Consider the following 19,023-nt stretch of genomic DNA (forward strand, 5'->3'; position numbering starts at 1 on the left):
TGGTGAAACCCCATCTCTACTAAAAAAATACAAAAAATTAGCCGGGCATGGTGTGGTGGGCCCCTGTAATCCCAGCTACTCGGGAGGCTGAGCCAGTGAGCCAGCCGAGATCGCGCCATTGCACTCCAGCTGGGCAACAAGAGCAAAAGTCTGTCAAAAACAAAAAAAAAAAAAGGAAAAAAAACTATCTTGAGTTTAAAAGCCATTTATCTGGTCATTGACTTAACAAATATTTATTGTGAACACAAAATGTGCCAGGAACCACTAGGGCTTGGGATACTTACGGTGAATAAAACTGCCCAGGTTCTTGGTCTCATAGAGCTTACATTGAACGGAATGTAGGGAACAACAGGAGATGCACAAATAAACAAAGAATCAAAATAATTCAGATAGTGATAAAAATTATGAAGAAAACAAAACCTCTGTAATGGGATAACATGATGGGAGATTTAGTGGGAGAAGGAGATCAGTCATGTGTGCCTGCTCTAGTTAGGGTAGACAGGCGGGTCTCTCCAGGAGGTGATATTTGAGCTGAATCCTGTACAACAAGAATAATGCAGCCAAGCAAAATGCTAGGGAATCCAACCCGTGTGGGTTGCTGATGGGGAAATAAAGAAGCAAAGGAGGGATGACTGGCCCTGAGGTCACCCTGTTAGTTAAAGCCTGGACCAGAATGGGGGTCTCCTGTCACTCCAGACTTATCATTGTAATATAATGGAGTTTTTCCTTAGTTTCTGTAATTGGCAGGTTCTTGTCTTCTGGAGCAATTTCTTTCAAAACTGATCTTCTTTCTCATACACTTTTATTTATTTATTTTTTGAGACAGAGTCTTGCTCTGTTGCCCAGGCTGGAGTGCAGTGGCGCAATCTCCACTCACAGCAACCTCCGCCTCATGGACTCAAGTGATTCCCCTGCCTAAGCAGGATTACACGTACCTGCCACTATGTCCAGCAAATTTATTTTTTATTTTTTAGTAGAGACGGGGTTTCACCATGTTGACCAGGCTGGTCTTAGAACTCCTGACCTCAAGCGATCTGCCTGCCTCAGCCTCCCAGAGTGCTTGGATTACAGGCATGAGCAACTGCGCCTGGCCCTTTCCCATACTCTTCAATGTGTTTCTTCGATTCTTATTTATCTAACAAGACACTCATGTAACCAACTTCTGTTCATATATATTAAAAATAATCAGGTCAGACACGATGCCTCACACCTGTAATCCCAGCACTTTAGGAAGCCAAGTTAGGAGGATCACCTGAGGTCAAGAGTTCGAGACCAGCCTGGCCAACGTGGTGAAACCCCATCTCTACTAAAAATCCAAAAATTAGCCAGGCATGGTGGCACACACCTGTGGTCCCAGCTACTCAGGAGGCTTAGGCAGGAGAATCACTTGAACCCGGGAGGTGGAGGTTACAGTGAGCCAAGATTGCGTCACTGCACTCCAGCCTAGGTGAGATGATATTCCATCCCCCAAAAATAATAACAATCAAAGACAAAGCGCATATGTGTGTGTGCATGTGTGTATATATGTGTGATGGGAGCTTAAGGTATATTTCCTAAGCAAAGGTGAGACCCCGTCTTTTGGGAAAGAAAGGCAACTTGACTTCCTTTATTTTAATATTTTTAAAAAGAAAAGCCATGTTGCATAACACCAAGATATTTTCACCTAAAATTCCAGAAAATCTTAACAGAAGAAATTCTAAGGTGTTCAGAGGTAACTGAAAAAAATGTCACTATCTTTATGGCTCCAACCTAACAATGAAGCTGAGTTGTCTACTCTCAGCTTGAATGAAATAAAATGGCAACCACAACCAAATGACCTTGTTCACTTTATGCTAGTTACATCTTGCTCTGTTGTTGAAAAAAAAAATGCTCGGGCTGGCCCAGAGCCTAAGATGTGATCCACAGACACCCCATGCCACCTCCCAAGACTGTACGAGTCATAAAGAAGTGATTGGAAGAGCTGTGCTCTAACTGATTCAAGAGATAGGCAGGGAGAGAGGGGACTGTGTTACCGTAAAAATTATTTAGATTTAATATCTGTTTGGGAAAATTTTTCTTTGTTGGTTTGCTCTTAGGAGCAGATCCCATGCATTTCTTTTTTCCAGTTCTATTAAATCCCTAAACAGAGCTGAGTTTTAAGGGCTTAGGGCTGCCCTTGGGAAATAGGTGATTATACTCTCTGCTTAGGGTTTTAGTGATAAGAAAAAAAGAGGCAGTGGATTGAATTCCCCTCCCCCAGGCCAATTTCTTGACTCTCTTTTATAGTTCCCTGTTAAAGCAGACACATATTTAAAAAATGAAGTGGTGACACATAAAATCCCATCCATCAATCTGCACTTTTCAATTGTTATGTATATATGAGAAATAGATAGACAAACAGATGGAGAGACGAATGTACATAGCTGAAAGACTAGTCAGTTCTTTAGTAGGAGGCTCTACAGAATATTTTCCTTTTTTTTTTTTTTTAATGTTTCATGTAATTATTTCACAAGGGGTAGTCACTGGGGAATCTTTACCCTACAGAAATATTACAATTAATTGAGAGGATCTGGGGGAAAAAAAATCAGTACTCTCTCTAAAAATAAATTTAATGAATCAAACTCTACTCCTATAAATGTGTTTCTCAAACTGGAACCCTAAGTCCTTCAAAATACGGCCAGAGATGGAGTGATTTGTTTATTACTTCTAGGAAGGGTATTCAACAATTAATATGGCTTGACTCTCCCCCTTCCGCCATGGCTGGACCTTGTCCCCCACATACCCCACATAACTTCAGACCCTCCTCACTGCTACAAAACATTGCCAACTTTGTCACTGCTCCTTTCAATTCTTCCTCAATAAATACATATAAGAAGAGACTGAAATTTGAGAAACAAAATCAAAATATCAGGGAACTATGCAAAGTGTGTCATACCAAAAGAGGCCTAAGAAGTGATACAAGCCACATACCAAGTGCCACTTACTGTTTTTCCAAGAAGCAAAGTAAATACCAGGAAGTTAAAGGACGTGACTAAATTGCCCTGCTAGGTAGTATCAGAGCCAGCACTAGAACCTTCAATATCCAATCCCCTGACCAGTACTCTCATAGAGTATCGCTATGAATAAGTATAGTAAGTAGGTATAATATAGTATGACTATATCACTTCTTCTTTATTATTTGTTGTGAAGGCTAAGATGGAAAAATGAGGCTGTTAGGGTAATTTCCTATCAAAAAGAGTGACAGAGTTTAGAAGCAGTGCTCTTAAAGATGGGAATGTGCTTACTTTTCCCTGTCTGCTGTACCAGCTAACAAAGTCTTCTGTGACCTAGAAGATCGAATGCAATTACATTGCCCATATATATTTGCTATGCTGTTTGAGTCTCCCAAGGGCAGCATAACAGTACAAAGGGAGTGACATCTTTATGAGGTTAACCCTTTTCTATTTTAAGGGTAGACTACTGAAGGCAGATGTGTTCCATGGAGCATAGCGAGAATGCTCGAAATTTGGTAGTTAGAAGGAATGACAGCATCACCCAGGAGGGAAAAAAATAATCGTTGTCTAGAGGAACAGTGATCTGAGGAAGCCTAGGAGAATGTTGATGCACATGAAGTGAATGTGAACTGACAAAGGGGGAACTTGTATGAATTATAATACATTGAGAAGAGACAAAGAGAAAGCAGGGAAACTAATGTTTGTTAAGCTGTGCCATGTACCAAACAAAACTGTAGGCTCATTCATAAACTGTATTATCTCATTTAATCCCCACAACCTTTTGAGACAGCTACTATTATCCTGAAAAACAGAGTTATGAGGCTCAAAGACGTTAAGTAACCAGTCCAAGATAACACAGCTAATGAAACAGAGTCATTTTCCATGCTAAAATTTTCTAGCTCTGATTCCATTAAACTTTGCTACTTACAAACCAACCCAAAAGTTAGTGGCTTAAAACAATGATGCAATATTTCTCATAAATCTGTGGATTGGCTGGGCAGTTCCTCTGCTGGTTTCACCTGGGCTCACTTGTGTGGCCACATTGAGCTGGAAGATTGGCTGGGTCCAAGATGCCCTCACTTGTGTGTGGGCGGTTGGTGCTGATTAGAGTCGGGGCACCTTGGTTCTCTGCATGTGGATGCTCATCTCCTAGTTAGCTAGACTGGCTTCCTTACATGTTGGTCTCAGGTCAGTGTTCCAAGAGCGCTTCATAAAGCCCATCCTCAGAAGTAGCACATGTCATTTCTGTCACGTTATTGGATAATGCAAGTCACAAGGCCAATCGAGATTCAAAAGCATCCATTTTTTGATGCCAGGAGTGGCAAAGTTACATTACAAAGGGGCATGTGGGGTGGAAGGGATCATTGCGATCATTTAAAAAGCAATCTACCAGCCAGGCATGGTGGCTGATGCCTGGAATCCAGCACTTTGGGAGGCTGAGGTGGGCGGATACTTTGAGCCCTGGAGTTTGAGACCAGCCTGGGCAACATGGCAAAACACTGTCTCAACAAAAAAATACTAAAATTAGCCAAGGGTGGTGGTGTGCACCTGCAGTCCCAGCTACTCAGAAGGCTGAGGGTGGCAGGATCACTTGAGCCCAGGAGGCAGAGGTTACAGTAAGCAGAGATTGTGCCACTGCACTCCAGCCTGGGTGACAGAGTGAGACCCTGTTTCAAAACAATAAACAAAAAAGACAATCTACCACAGGCTCTAAACTCCATGCTACTCCTACTACCAAAATATTAATAAAAATACCAAATTTCCCCTAACTGTTCTTTTTATAGGTTTATTAAAAATCCTTCATCAAATGACTACTTTTTATAACCTGGAATAGATGTCAGGAAAACTTGGGCTCTAGTCCAAGATCTATTGCTATGGGTTCTTGGAGGCTTTCTCTTTTTTTAAAAAAATGAGCTTTAAGGCCAGGAGCAGTGCCTCACGCCTATAATCCCAGCACTTTTTGGAGGCCAAGGTGGGTGGATCACTTGAGGTCAGGAGTTCGAGACCAGCCTGACCAACATGGTGAAACCCCATCTCTACTAAAAATACAAAAAAAAAAAAAAAAAAGAAAAAGAAAAAAGAAAAAAATTAGCCGGGCGTGGTGGTGGGCGCCTGTAATCTCAGCTACTTAGGAGGCTGAGGCAGGGGAATCACAGGGGAATCACGTGAACCCAGGAGGCGGAGGTTGCAGTGAGCCAAGACTGCACCACTGCACTCCAGCCTGGGTGAAAGAGTGAGACTCCATCTCAAAAAAAAAAAAAAAAAGCTTTAATTTCTTCATTTACGAAAAGAGGATTTGGTCTGTCTTCTCTCTAAGGGCTCATACAACTCTATAAATTGCAGAATAGTGTCCTATTTTTAGACTAATATGAACTGGCCCTCTGGGGGATGGGCAGGATAGAGATGAGAGAAGGCTAGAAATGAGATGGCTTCTGTTTTGCAACTCACTCTCTTTCATTGCTGTGAGTGCAGAATTTGGGAGGCAGTGAGCAATCAGAACTCCTTCCCATGTGTGGTTGTAATCTTACATGATCTGGGTGCTACTCTGTTTTCATTTATTATATGCTAAAGTAGCATGGGTCCTCCAGCACTGTACCAAGGATTAAAGTACAAGTTGTCACTTTAAGGGCTTCTAGACCTGGTTAGACAAAACAATTCCCATGCAACACGCACTCACACTGGCTAAGCAGATCGGAGAGGTGAAAGGGCTCCTGGGCCAGTGTCTTCCTGAGGGAAATGCTTAGCTGGGAGCTCTCTCAGAAAGATATTGTTGCCTAGTCTATGGAAGATCAGGTTCCCAAGGAGAAAACTAATGTTTAATTTAGCACAAAGACGGCTCAGAGTCACTCTCTGGGGGACTGAGTCTGCAAACAGATCCACATGCAAAGAATCTAAGGGAGAAAAGGAAGCTCTCTTTGGTGCAATGGCTCTAGGATTTGGGCCCAAACTTTACTAAACGGTTGCCTCTGTCTGTTGTTTCTGTCAGGATAGCTCCTCTTTCCTGTTTACTCTCATCTCTGCACTGTGCACTTTAACACTTCTGCGAAACAACCAAATGGGATGATACACTAGCACATACTTTGTGCTGTCTGAAATTAAGTAGCGTGGTGTGGCAATCAAATGCGCAAGCCTTAGCCGGTTTAGCAAGTGTCAGAAACTTAGGTGAACAGAAACATCAACAACAACAAAAAACCCTCATTTCTTAGCTGCTTAGCCAGAGAATGTTTTTATTTTTACATAATTTAGACTCCAGAGACCTCCAGAAATGAGCATTTTACACATAAGTAAGACACAGTACAGTACATATTGTATTCAATTAAGCTACTTCTTTGCACCCTGGTTACCAGGACTCTAAGAGATTATACTGTGTATCCAACAGACTCCTGGTAAGTTATTAGAGGTTGTAGCCGACTTTTACCTTAACTAAATTTTCTTAGAAACAGACATGTAATTAACTTTCTACTGAAATCTATGAGAGCTACCTGAAAAAAACTCTGATGTACAATGAGGCATTTAAGGTGTTGGGCTTCATGTGGGTGAGAGTTATTAGAGGGCTGGATAAGAATCACAAATATAACTCAGCCACATTTCTGACAAAAGAGAAATTTTAAAGCAAAAATGTTAATGATTCCATGTTAACGTATGAATCTGCCAGAATGACTCAGGAAGCAAGAACACTGTTAGAAACAAAACAACCCAACTACCTTTGACACTACATTTTCCAAGCCTTATTATCCTCAAGAAAGGGGAGGAATCTAAGGTTAAATCATGGGGAGTAAGCAAAAAAAAAAAAAACAGATAAAAATTTTTGACTACATTCTTTGCTCTGAGTTTGGACAATAAATCCATCCTTGCCCAAATATAATCTACTAAAGAACAGAGACTATTTGTTTCCTAATCCTGTCACTTCATAGAAACATCATGCTTTCAATTAAGAATTGTCATCAATAAAACTTGCTTTGAACCCTTGGCAACATCTTCCTCATGTTTTTTATGGAAAACCGCACTTGAGGAGGTCACTTGAGGTACTGAGTAAAGAGATTCTGAGGTAAGAGCCACATCAAGGCATGGAAATTTCAACATGCTCCTGCTTAGGGTTGGAAAGAAGGCAAATCTTTGTTACCTATTCATCTGCAGATGCAGTAAGTTGGCAACTTTAGCCAGGGATCTGGCTTTCAAAAGCATAAATTTAAATCTCCACAGTAGGGAGCATCTAACCTTTTGTGGCTCTAGGACCAAATTCACTTAAGAATTATTCATTAATTTCAATTAATAATTCAATTAAATTGGTAAGTTTGTCTATTCAGTTCCAATGATTCAAAACTCTCAATAGATGGTTTAAATTTCTCATTTACCTGCTAAGCCCACACTCCACACTTGCTGGGTAACTGAATGGAAACCCAGACTGAATTCTAGAAGTAAGCAGTCAAGTGGACATTCACTCTACTCAACTTCTAGATTAGGAGTCCTAGAATCTTAGGATTGGAAGAGGTAGTACTTGGTCCCATTCTCAAGAAGGACACTATTTAACATTCTAGGGAGATGTAAATCTATCCCAGGCGATGTCTCCATATTCAACTATTGAGGGAACGGATAATATGATACTATTCACTAACCGTTTTAAGTAAACATTAAAGAGAAAAGCCATGCTCTTCCTCTAAATGTCTGATGCATTACTGGAAACAGAATTCTGGGCTGGGAAACCTATGAATCTGATTCAGGTATGTTACTTTACACCTAATAATAACAGCTAAAATTTATTGAGCCTTTACGAGGTGCTAGGCAATTGCTAAATTTAATCAACAGCTCTAAGATGTTAGTTCTATTACTATTACTCCATTTCACAGTCGAGAAAACTGAGGCAAGGGAATTTAATTGACCTATCCAAGAAAACACAACTAAGGGTTAGAGGGGTGATTTGAAATCTGGTCGTCTCACCTCAGAGTTAAGAGTTAAGATCTCAGGCTCTTAACTGCTATGCTTCTTTGCCTCCTTACACAAGCCAACCGTAACAGTTCTATTTCTAACCCCACTCACCTCCCTTCTACACTGTAAGTTCAAAGAGGGCAAAGCCTATACTGAAGTGTCCATCAATGTATTCCTGGCACAGTTCATGGCACAGAAGAGCTGTACAAAGATTATTTACTGAATTAATGAATATTTTCCCAAACTCTAAAAAGGACCCATGCATACAATCTTGACATAAGAGTTTAATACCTTTGCTAAAACATTAAGACCTTTGGAGAGCTGTAGCATGTCAGTATTGTCATTTGCCCATTTTCATATCCATTCCTTCAGTAATTTGGCTATGATAGGGTCCAGCTCTCTAGTTGTCCTCAACCTGTGGAGAATATGTGAACTTCTCTCTTCATGTCCTCTATAGGGAAGTGGAATAGCTTTTGCTCTTTTAACTCTGTTTCTCACAAATGTGTAGGCCAAAGTTGAAGCTGGTCAATAGCCCACTCACTACCGTCAGCATCCAAGCATCATGCCATGAATTAGGGAGGAAGGAGATGTTGGCTTTTCTCCTTTGCCATCTTTCCTTAGGGTCCCTTACCTTTGCCTTGTAAACAAAAACTAAATGGGGGATACTGGTATCCAACTGGACCTTAAGGCAAGTAAAAAATTTGTAACACATCTGTATTACAAGCAAGGAAATAAGTACGTCTCAAAGACCATCTATAATAATGCTTTTCTCATGAATTTTTGTTCATGATTTTCTTTAATAATGAGAATACCTTTTCCACATTAGTATACAGGCAAACTCATTTGTTGGGAAGACTGATTTACACATCAAGAGAGTATAAACACTTTTACCAACAGGGCAATTCTTGTTTGCACTGGAAGGCCCAGTGAACCTAAGAAGCGAGGTATAGCTTGGTCTGCTTCTTTTACTTCCTCTTCTGCATCTAGCTAGTGTGCTTTAAAACTATCTCCTTTTAGCGTCAAAGGTCATGTCATGCAGTATATAACTCACTATGAATGGGAGAAGTGTGTAAATAGCAAGGCATTAAGCAGCTCAAGGGACTTGAAGATGGGTAGTACAGAGCACTTAGGCAATGCGCCATGAGAAGAGGCTGCTGGAGGGGAAATGTAATACTTGTCTTCAGTATATGAAGGATTATTATTGCATCATAGCTGCTGATTCCTTGGAGCCATCCTTGCTTTACCATTTTCCAGGGCTTCTGATTTGCTCTTACCAGACCTCCAGGCCCTCCAGGATGTGGATCAATCTCATTTATCCCCCTCAGTACTCACGTCCAACCACACTCAGTCAAGCTCTGCTCTCTGTTCCCCAAACACTTAACTTACATGCCTGCACTCAGCGACCCCAATCCCACATTTCTGTATTTTCTCCCTCTTCTCAGGCCCTGCTGGTGACCCATGTTCTCATATAGCTATCCCTGGCCTGTATTTGAATCTCTCTACTACCAGCTACTAGCGGTACTCATGTTTTGAGTACCTACTATGTATCAGGCACTATGCTGTTTTGCTAAATAACTTTAGCTTTATTTTGCAGATGAAAATGCTGATGCCAAGAAAATAACAAAATTGTTTTCTCATATTCATACAGCTAGTAGGTATAATATAGGGACCTGAACATGGGTCTAACTATAAAATCTATGCATTAAATTATTCCATTTACTCTAAGCTTCAGTTTCCTTATATGTAAAATGGGACAAATGTTGATGACTCACCCGGTTTTTGCAGGCCTTACATATAATATGTAATGAAAAAGCCTTATACATTCTAGGACTCAGTAAATATTTGTTCCTCTCTTCCTCTGATTTTTCTGTATCAGTTTTGGTCCATTCTACCTGGTTAGTACTTTTCATGTTACTTTATTAAAGTGGTCTTGCGTTCCATTAGGCTGTAAGTAAGCAAGGACTATGTCTTTAGCTGTATTTCTCCTTATTCTCCCAGGAAGCCTGCTGGAGTGTGACAGAAATTAGCATGAAAATGCAAAAGAATAAATTTAGAATTGTTTTCACTAAACATTGCCCTGCCTATGAACATAAATATATATAACGGTCTGGATTAAAGAACAAGAAAGCAGTAGAATCCATTCAGAGAGGCTTAGCTGCCATGGATAGCAGAACTGGATGACTGTTTTTAGATTCCCTTTCAGGCTTTCTTAGATTAAATAACAGTGCTATACACAAACAACAACAACAACAAAACAAAAACAGCTAATTATGGCCACTCTTTTAGTCATATTTAAATTGCTATGTCTAAGAACATCTGAAAGCCCATATTTAAACATACTGGTATTTAAAAATGTTTACAATACAGAAGCCATAAGTGATTAAACATTAAGATTTAGAAACATTTGATGAACATCACCTACCAATATTATTTCAAAGAAAGCAGATGCCTTCTATAAAGAAACATTGTCCTAAACAAGCAAGATATCTTGCTTTACATAATAACATCACCTTGATGTCAAAGAAAGGTTTTTATCAATTTTTTGTAAAGTATTATACTAACTCCTCTCTCCACTTGAACCCTTTTGCCTTTGTGAGATCTTATAGCTATATTTACTTGAAATAAGTGGTAGGAAGGTCCTAGATGGATAAGAATTCTCCTTTTTTTTTTTTACTTTGTTCTAGAAAACAGAACGAAAATAGGTCAGTTTTTAAGGAAATGATGGCTGCATACATAAATAATGTAAACACTCCTATCACTGTCCTAGGAGGACATTTATCACGTAGACAGCCATAGATACCCAGATCTGGCCTCCCACTTAACAGCTCTCAACTTTTTAATTGTCAATTGGAAACTTGATTATTATCAGTTAAAAATAACCAGGGTACTCTGGCAATGATTTAACTTGTTTGACTTTCTTAAGCTAACAATTAACATTTTAGACTATTGTTGACAAAATATTTAACTTTCCCATGCATTTGTACAAACAACTTTTCTAATATTCCTTAGATGTTCTGGGGGACACACCTTTCCAAAGCTTCCCAGGTCCGTGCAGAGGCCTGTAAAGCAGATGCATTCAAAGACTCCAAAGACTTTCATAGCATTGCACTAGGATTTCCTGGGACCTTCAGGAACACTTAAGTATACGGATATGTCAGTCTTATCTTGACAGCACTAAATTTGAAATGCCAATCCCTCTATTTACAATAAGAGCTATTTCATCATTTAAAACCGACAACTGAAAGCTGAGTATACATTTAACTCCTAGAAAAACAAGTATTAGCATTCACTGTTTAGAAGTTTATTACTGCTAACACTAGTATTGCATTTTGGCAGTGCTTAACTTTTTCTAAAGCTTGTTCAGAAAAACACGCTCATTTGCTTCTCTCAACAAGCTGGGGCAGCATGATTGTCCTCTCTGTTCCACAGATGACTGCTAAGTGACTTGTCCTAGGTAACCCAGATGGTGATCCAGCAGGCACAAAACCAAGGGATGTAGGCTTCTTGTCTGATCTGCTTTCTTTCCTCCACATGACATTAGAGAAAAGATAATCTCTGAAGCCAGAGATGACATGGAACCACTTATCTAGTCATCCTAGCAACACAATCTATGCAACAGAAAAAGAGCTTGTCTCAGGCAAAAGGGAAAGATTAATAATGTACCACAGAAGCTCTAAACCTTACTGTTCCATGGACCAGCAATTATTCAGTTTCACAGTTCATTCAAAGATTCAAACATACTTCACCAGAAAATGAGTTAGTGCCTAAAGTCTGCTCCAAGTGGTTAGAAATGCAGATCTGCTCAAAGCCCTATAATCCGGGCCCTCTGAAAGGCCCTGTTCCTGCAGTCTCTGCAGCAGTGGGGCTTCCCCTGAACTTGTACTTCAGCTAAATGAAGAAACTGGCTGAGTAAGGGCTGTAGAATTAGGCTCTCAATGTGGACAGAATTAGAACTGGCTTGGAGGTTATTCTTGCATTGTTCTTGGAACTTAAGGCTATTGAAAGGATTCAGACATTATATATTCCTTGCTATATAATACCCATGAAAGTCAACATTATCCCACCATACAGAAGTTGTCCTTTCACCTTCATTCAACAAATATTACCCACTGTCTTCAAGGCATTGTACTAGAAGGTATGCAGGATACAAAGCTTTCATCTGAGGACACAGCACATATTTGATTTTAGATGATCAATATTCTCTCCATTTCTCCAAAGGACATTTATGGCCACTTATGGCATACGAATTAACTATTAAAGTTATACATTCAACACACCCAAGTCACATAACTCTGGTTATGGACACAGTAGCAATAAAATTAAGAAAAAATTCTGACACTCACCCTGAACAAAGGCCCTTTTAAAATTAATAGCATATCTGAAAATAAGAGGAGCCTGAATAAAGTGAGACCTGCCAATGTAATGGGCTTGGTGAATCACTTCCAAATGCCCAGGCCTCCCTTTGGACACAATGTTATCAGGTTAATACAGCACTTGCATCACCATCTCTGAGTACCGTGCTGAGAAACAACGGGCCAAATTTAGCAGCTAAAATGGAGAGGGAATTTCCAACAACTCGTGCAATGCCCCATATTTTCAATGAAAAGCAACTACTGCAAATACTATCCCTTACCCTCCTAACTTAAGCTGTGCCTCTCTGCATCATCACTACACCTGGAGAGGGAGCTCCTCTAAGGGAATGTCTCAGGAGATGGCTGGTGGTTAGAAGAGAGAAAGATTCCCTGTTAGGCCAGGGGTAGCACAGCAGCCAGCTCTGGCTTCTGCAGCAGTAAGCTTTCAGTTGGGAAGGGCCAGACCCTGCTCCCTCACTTCCCTCCCAGCATGGGTATTGCTACTGTAAAGTTACAACGACCACTAAAGTTGGTTTCATTTCCCATCATGAAACACCCTAGAAAAAAAAGGCTGTCTCAGCTTACTTCCAAGTTGGACAAAAGCAGAAGCTCAAAGAACAAGGCCAGAGGCAAACATGCCACCTTTCCTTCAGAGGCTGGGCTGTGAAGGCCACAAGGGAAGCCCACTCTGGCTCTTCGCGGCCCCGCTCCGGCCTTGGCACCCCGGGCAGAGATCAGTCTTCTCCACTCAGGGTTGGGCTGGGTGCCTCACTCGCAGTTCCATCCCCAGAAACACTTACCAGGAGACTGTGAAGCACACAAAGCCGCATTATTGGGAGACTTGCAGACAGATTATAAATTTACTGGGGACAATCAAGGCATTTAGATACTTTTGGCTGCAGATGCTGGTGACACACACATACATACAAACCTCATTCTTCTCTCCATTTGAGTGATTCTTTACCCCCCTCCTTTACCCTAACTTCTCTTTTTTCACAAAACAACCTCCCACTGCTTTCCTAGGGAATTCCAGGGAGAAGCGGGAATAGAGCAGGTGGTAGAAAAAGGATATTAGGCTTCGAAGCTCTAATACAACCCCACAAGCTAGTGCTATTCAAGGGTAAAACTGTAAACCCTGTGCAGTTTAACTGTTGGTAGTTATTTTTCATCTGGAGCTGGCCTCAAGGAGTCCCATTTCTAGGTAGCCCAAGTAAATGTGCTTATGGTTGGGGAGAAAAGCACCATCCTACTCCCGAGAGATTCCCAGGGTCTTCATCACCACAGACCCAGGCCAGGGATTAAGGGAAGACAGAAAGAGCCACCCTGAGCATCTGGCCAGAGGATGTTCTTTCCCGAGAGCTCAATATCAGGCTCCTTTGGAGGAGCAGTTAAGACACAATAGCATCATCTCCTTTGGGCTTCTTGAGTACTTTGGGGCTTGCATGGCCATTTCCTGTTGCTTTTGCTAGGGCTGACCTGGGTAAACTGGAGCAGACATAGAATCCAGAAGTCCCATGGAGCTCCAAAAGGGAGGAAGCCTGCAGGGCCACAGGGCAGGGTTCCACCTTCCACCAGAGACCACTGGCCCAGCAGCTTCGGGGGGGAAGCCTGCAAACAGCCAGCAGTCGGCAGTCACCTGACGAGGACTGGCACTGAGAATCAGTGATCCAAGGGATACTCCTCTGGGATGGTGTGTGTCTGCGCCTCTGGGGAAGAACTTCCAGCCAGAAACTTAATCAGAACTTTTGGGTTTGATATCCTGTCACCAGGAGTGGCTGAAGACAAGGTATTTCTAGGATGATGATCTGTGTAAATAGCTGCTTCGTGCCTGTCCACTTAACGAATGCTCTAAGTGAGCACTACTGGATTGGACTGGAGTGCTAGGGAAAAGAATCGAGATGTGGCTCAGGAGTGAGAGATTCTAGAGGGAATCAGAGAGTAGGCCTCTTAATAAACAGTGCCTCCCTAGTCTCTCTTTGGGATATTTTCCCCAAATTTTGTTTCTGACTGAGGAGACATTTGGGGAATTTGCTCTTTGTTACAGCTTACCATTTATGTTCTCTTAAGCGAAGAAGAAGGAGGTCACTTCAAAAGGGAGAGGGGAAATGGGGCAAGGAGAAAAAGGCTTTAATAAAGGCCAGCTGGGCTGATAAATGCTTTGGGGCTGAAAAATGGCTTGAGGGCCTAATCAGAGCTGGCTGGCCAAAGCTGGAGGATCCATGAGCTAGAACCTTCCTCAGTGGCTCAGATCTTGCCAGCTGGTAGCCTCTTCTTTTACAAGATGTGGACCCCAGAGAGCCTCTGGAAAACTCAGGCTTCTTATCAGTTAAGGAATATCCTATAAGCGAAGGAAAACCCAGGAGTGAACACCAACAGAACATGATGAGTAGGCGCATGAAACCACCTGAACAACACACCCAATGGCCTTTGAGGTAGTCAGGTGACATCTTGGCCTTTTTCACTGCCATCCACTCTACCTTAGGCCAAAGCAACCTCTACCCTCACAAAAGGCCACAGGACCACAGCCAGAACCATGAGAAAGCCAGGTGCTTACCGCAATCAGGGCTGAGTTCCTCTGGTCCCCTGGGGTTGAAGCGGGTGGCTGCTGCTCTCCGTTTATCCCACCACTGCCACCATTATTGCTACTGTTCAGCAGGTGCTGCTGGTGGTGATGGTGATAGTCTGGTGGGGGCGGTGGGGCTGCTGTTGCTGCTGCTTGGGAGGCCGCAGGAGGGGCTGCAGGGGGCGGTGGAGGGGCTGTAGTGGTGGCAGCAGTGGCGGTGGCCTTGGTGTGTTTGCCAGCCTTCCTTGCCCCCTGGCCATGCTGTACAAGGCTCAGGAGCTGCAAGGTGCTTTCTCTTTCCCGGTCTGAGCTCTCGGCCCTACCTCGTTCATAGCGTCCTTCACAGCTCAGGTGGTGTTGGCGGCAGACAGCGATCCGAGCCCGGAGGCGCTCCACGATAGCACTGTGCACTCTCGGGGTGACTGAGCCCCCTCCAAGGAGCCCCGCCCCAGAGGCCCCCCCTAGCCCTCCTGCGGGGGCCTGCGGGGGCGCTGTGTCCCCCATCTTACTGGACACAATGATTGCTGCCTCTGGGATGGTGAGGTGGAGAGAGGCTACTGCTGGCTATTGCAGGCAAGTCTGTTTTTGACAATGTGAGCTCGGTGTTCAGGGCCACATGAATAGAGGTCTTCAGAGGTTGTGGGGGAGCCGTGGAGAAGGTGTGGGGGAGGGGAGTTAGTAAAAAGAGGGTGGGGAGAAAGAATAGAAACCAACTGGGGGGAGGATAAGTTGGAAACAAACCCTGATTAACTTACTCTAATTGCATTTGACAGCTCTGGAGAAGTTGGACAGAGTTGGTGGATTTTTTTTCCCCCACCAAGCTGACAAGAGCCACTAGGTACTTTGTAAACACACGATCTGGGGGTTAGATCAAGAATTCAGGGATTGTCCAGCAAGAGACAGAAACACACAGCAAAAGGTATTGAGAGAGGTATTAATAGAGAGGACTCCCCCTCACCTAGTTGTTTCCGACAATTCTTTATGGGGATGTTTCTGCAGAGAAACACATTTCTACCATGTCTATGTAACCAGCAGCCTTGACTTTTCCTCAGGTTAAATAAAAAACCAAACCAAAACAAAACAGTGCTGTTTCAGAAGATGTTTAAGTCACTGTTCAAAATGTGCAAAAATCAAGGGAGACTGTCTTTTGGCTTTTAATTTTTCCTCCCTTTCCTTTCGCTCCGGTGTTTTCTCCTCTTTGGGGTACTGTAGGATGTTGTCTTCTCCCAAAAGAGGGAGACAGCTTTTCAACTGTTAACAATGTCAGTAATTGGACTTTTGGACCATGCTTTTTTCTTCAGCTAATCCAATCACCGGTAAAATCCTCACTCCCTCTAAGGTTTCCTAGCCTTAAATGAAAAGCAATCTTAAGTCGCTAGCCACTGAGAGAGATCCTTCAACACATTTTTTTCTTTCCCGCTTACGTTTCTATTCCTCACCCCCGGCTCTATTCTAATACAGTATCAAGAGAGACAAACTCTTCCGAGAGTAATTTACAAACGATGGTCAAACTTACAAACTTCCAGCAAATTGCACCGAATCATGTCCAGCCACTTTTCTGTCCACTTTTGTACATTCCATCCCCGGCCAGTGGATCTGAGGGTCTGGACTCGCAATAAGCAATGTGGTTTTATCTCCTGTATTTGCTCCGCTTTATAGATGGTTAAAAAAAAAAAAAAAAAGTAGCTTGTATTTTCCTTTCTCTTTCTCGTCTGTTCTTAGCCGCTTTGCTGACACTGGCTCCCGCCCGGAGTCACGACGATACACAGGCTTTCATTGTGCTCCGATAGGAGAGGGAGAGAAAGAGAAAGAGTGAGACAGAGAGGGAGAAAGAGAGAGCCAGCAAGCTGCAGATGGGGGTGGGGGGGGGCGGGGAGAGGGCGGGAGAGCTCGTTCGAGGCTCCCTGGTGGAAGGCTGGTGCCACTGCGCGAGTGAGTAATCGCAGCCAGGCACCGGGGAAAGGGGAACGCAGAGGGCCTCCCAGTGGCTGAAGAGGTAAATCCCAAGCCGTGAGCATCTCAGCTGCCCTGGCTCAGCTCAGCCTCAGATTCGGTTAAGCGGGGAAGGCTGGGGAAATTCCCCAACCTCTACACAACCATTTCACCAGCTCTAAATGTTTAAGAAATTCCGGGCCAGGAATGTGTTTTCCCTTTCAGCCCTACATTACGCCCCGCTGAGGATATCATTTTCATTTTTCAGTATATTGTAAATGACACCACTGAGCAACCTAGCACGAGCTGTGTGAGCACCGAGGAAATGTTCATTAATAGAATAGATATGAATGTGTGTGTTGAGGGCGGAAGGGGTTGCGGGTGGAGAGGAGAGGTAGTCACATTGTTAGCTCCTAAAGGGCAGGCAGGTGTAGCGTTTGTCTACCTGCCTGCCCATTTGTGTGTCTCTGGATAAGTGAGTCTGGGTGATCACAGGCAAATCAGTTGGGATAAATAAAATATTTTATGAGAATGATACAATTATCGATACCAGTTTTAGAAAAAAAGGCTTTTATTTGGCAATGCATGATTGCCTATGAAAAACCAAATATAAGACCTGAGGTATCCTTAGCTACCTGGTGCACATATACAATGAGGAAAGTCAATGTGTAGCAGCTGAGTTTCAAAAAGTTTTTTTTTTTTTTTTTTTTTAATGGAGTCTTGTTATGTTGCCCAGGCTGTGTAGTTAAACTCCTGGGCTCACCATTACTGCACCTGGCTCTGAGTTTCAAGAAGTTTAATAATAGAAACCAAATAGATATCACACAGATCATTGTCCCCTCATTTTCAAGTGATCCAACCTTTAAAATATCCAATCTTGACCAGGCACGGTGGCTCACGCCTGTAATCCCAGCACTTTGGGAGGCCAAGGCGGGCTATTACCTGAGTTCAAGAGTTCAAGACCAGCCTGGCCAACATGGTGAAACCCCGTCTGTACTAAAACTACAAAAATTAGCTGGGCATGGTGTCATACGCCTGTAATCCCAGCTACTCGGGAGGCTGAGACAGGAGAATTGCTGGCACCCAGGAGGCGGAGGTTGCAGTGAGCTAAGATCACACCACTGCACTCCAACCTGGGCGACAGGGCGAGTCTCTGTCTCCAAAAAAAAAAAAAAAAAAAAATCTTATTATGGATTCTGCTTGTTATTTTCAATTATTAAGATTAAATTAAGGTGAGCACAATACTGCAACAGTCAGGACCAAAAATATTCTGGGTATCCTAATCTGGAAGTCATTTGGATTTGAGGTCTCAAATAATATACCTTCAGTAATCTAAACAAACTCTGGCATTTCATGAATATGGTCGTTTCAAACTGAGCTATGGATAGAAATAGGCAAAATCAAGGCAAACATCTCAATACTGGATTTATTTGCAGTTTAGTTCCCTATAGGCTAGCCTACTTTATTCCATTTTATTTTCACCAATCCTGTTAGCTTGGAAATGGGGACAAATACACTCAGATTTTTTGTTTGTTTGTTTTATAATTTGTTTTTTTTAAATTTTATTATTATTATACTTTAAGTTTTAGGGTACATGTGCACAAAGTGCAGGTTTGTTACATATATATACATGTTCCACATTGGTGTGCTGCACCCATTAACTCATCATTTAGCATTAGGCATATCTCCTAATGCTATCTCTGCCCCCTCACCCCACCCCACAACAGTCCCCGATGTGTGATGTTCCCCTTCCTGTGTCCATGTGTTCTCATTGTTCAATTCTCACCTATGAGTGAGAACATGCAGTGTTTGGTTTTTTGTCCTTGTAATAGTTTGCTGAGAATGATGGTTTCCAGCTTCATCCATGTCCCTACAAAGGACATGAACTCATCCTTTCTTATGGCTGCATAGTATTCCATGGTGTATATGTGCCACATTTTCTTAATCCAGTCTATCATTTTTGGACATTTGGGTTGGTTCCAAGTCTTTGCTATTGTGAATAGTGCTGCAGTAAACATACGTGTGCATGTGTCTTTATAGCAGCATGATTTATAATCCTTTGGGTATATACCCAGTAATGGGATGGCTGGGTCAAATGGTATTCCTAGTTCTAGATCCCTGAGGAATTGCCACACTGACTTCCACAATGGTTGAACTAGTTTACAGTCCCACCAACAGTGTAAAAGTGTTCCTATTTCTCCACATCCTCTCCAGCACCTGTTGTTTCCTGACTTTTTTTTTTTTTTTTGAGACGGAGTCTCACTGTTGCCCAGGCTGG

General features: G+C 42.4%; 1 protein-coding gene across 1 annotated transcript in view; it reads right to left on the reverse strand.

Moving 5' to 3' along the window:
- MAML2 (mastermind like transcriptional coactivator 2) overlaps positions 1-16,627 on the reverse strand; it is a 367,344-nt gene extending 350,717 nt beyond the window's left edge. The window contains exon 1 of the mRNA XM_032167210.2: positions 14,805-16,627. Within this exon, the coding sequence (XP_032023101.1) occupies positions 14,805-15,317 (513 nt within the window). The 5' untranslated portion in view covers positions 15,318-16,627. The remainder of the gene's footprint in view (positions 1-14,804) is intronic.
- Between the last annotated feature and the right edge of the window lie 2,396 nt (positions 16,628-19,023).

Source organism: Hylobates moloch, unplaced genomic scaffold (genome assembly GCF_009828535.3).
Source record: "Hylobates moloch isolate HMO894 unplaced genomic scaffold, HMol_V3 SCAFFOLD_11, whole genome shotgun sequence".
NCBI classification, from domain to species: domain Eukaryota; kingdom Metazoa; phylum Chordata; class Mammalia; order Primates; family Hylobatidae; genus Hylobates; species Hylobates moloch.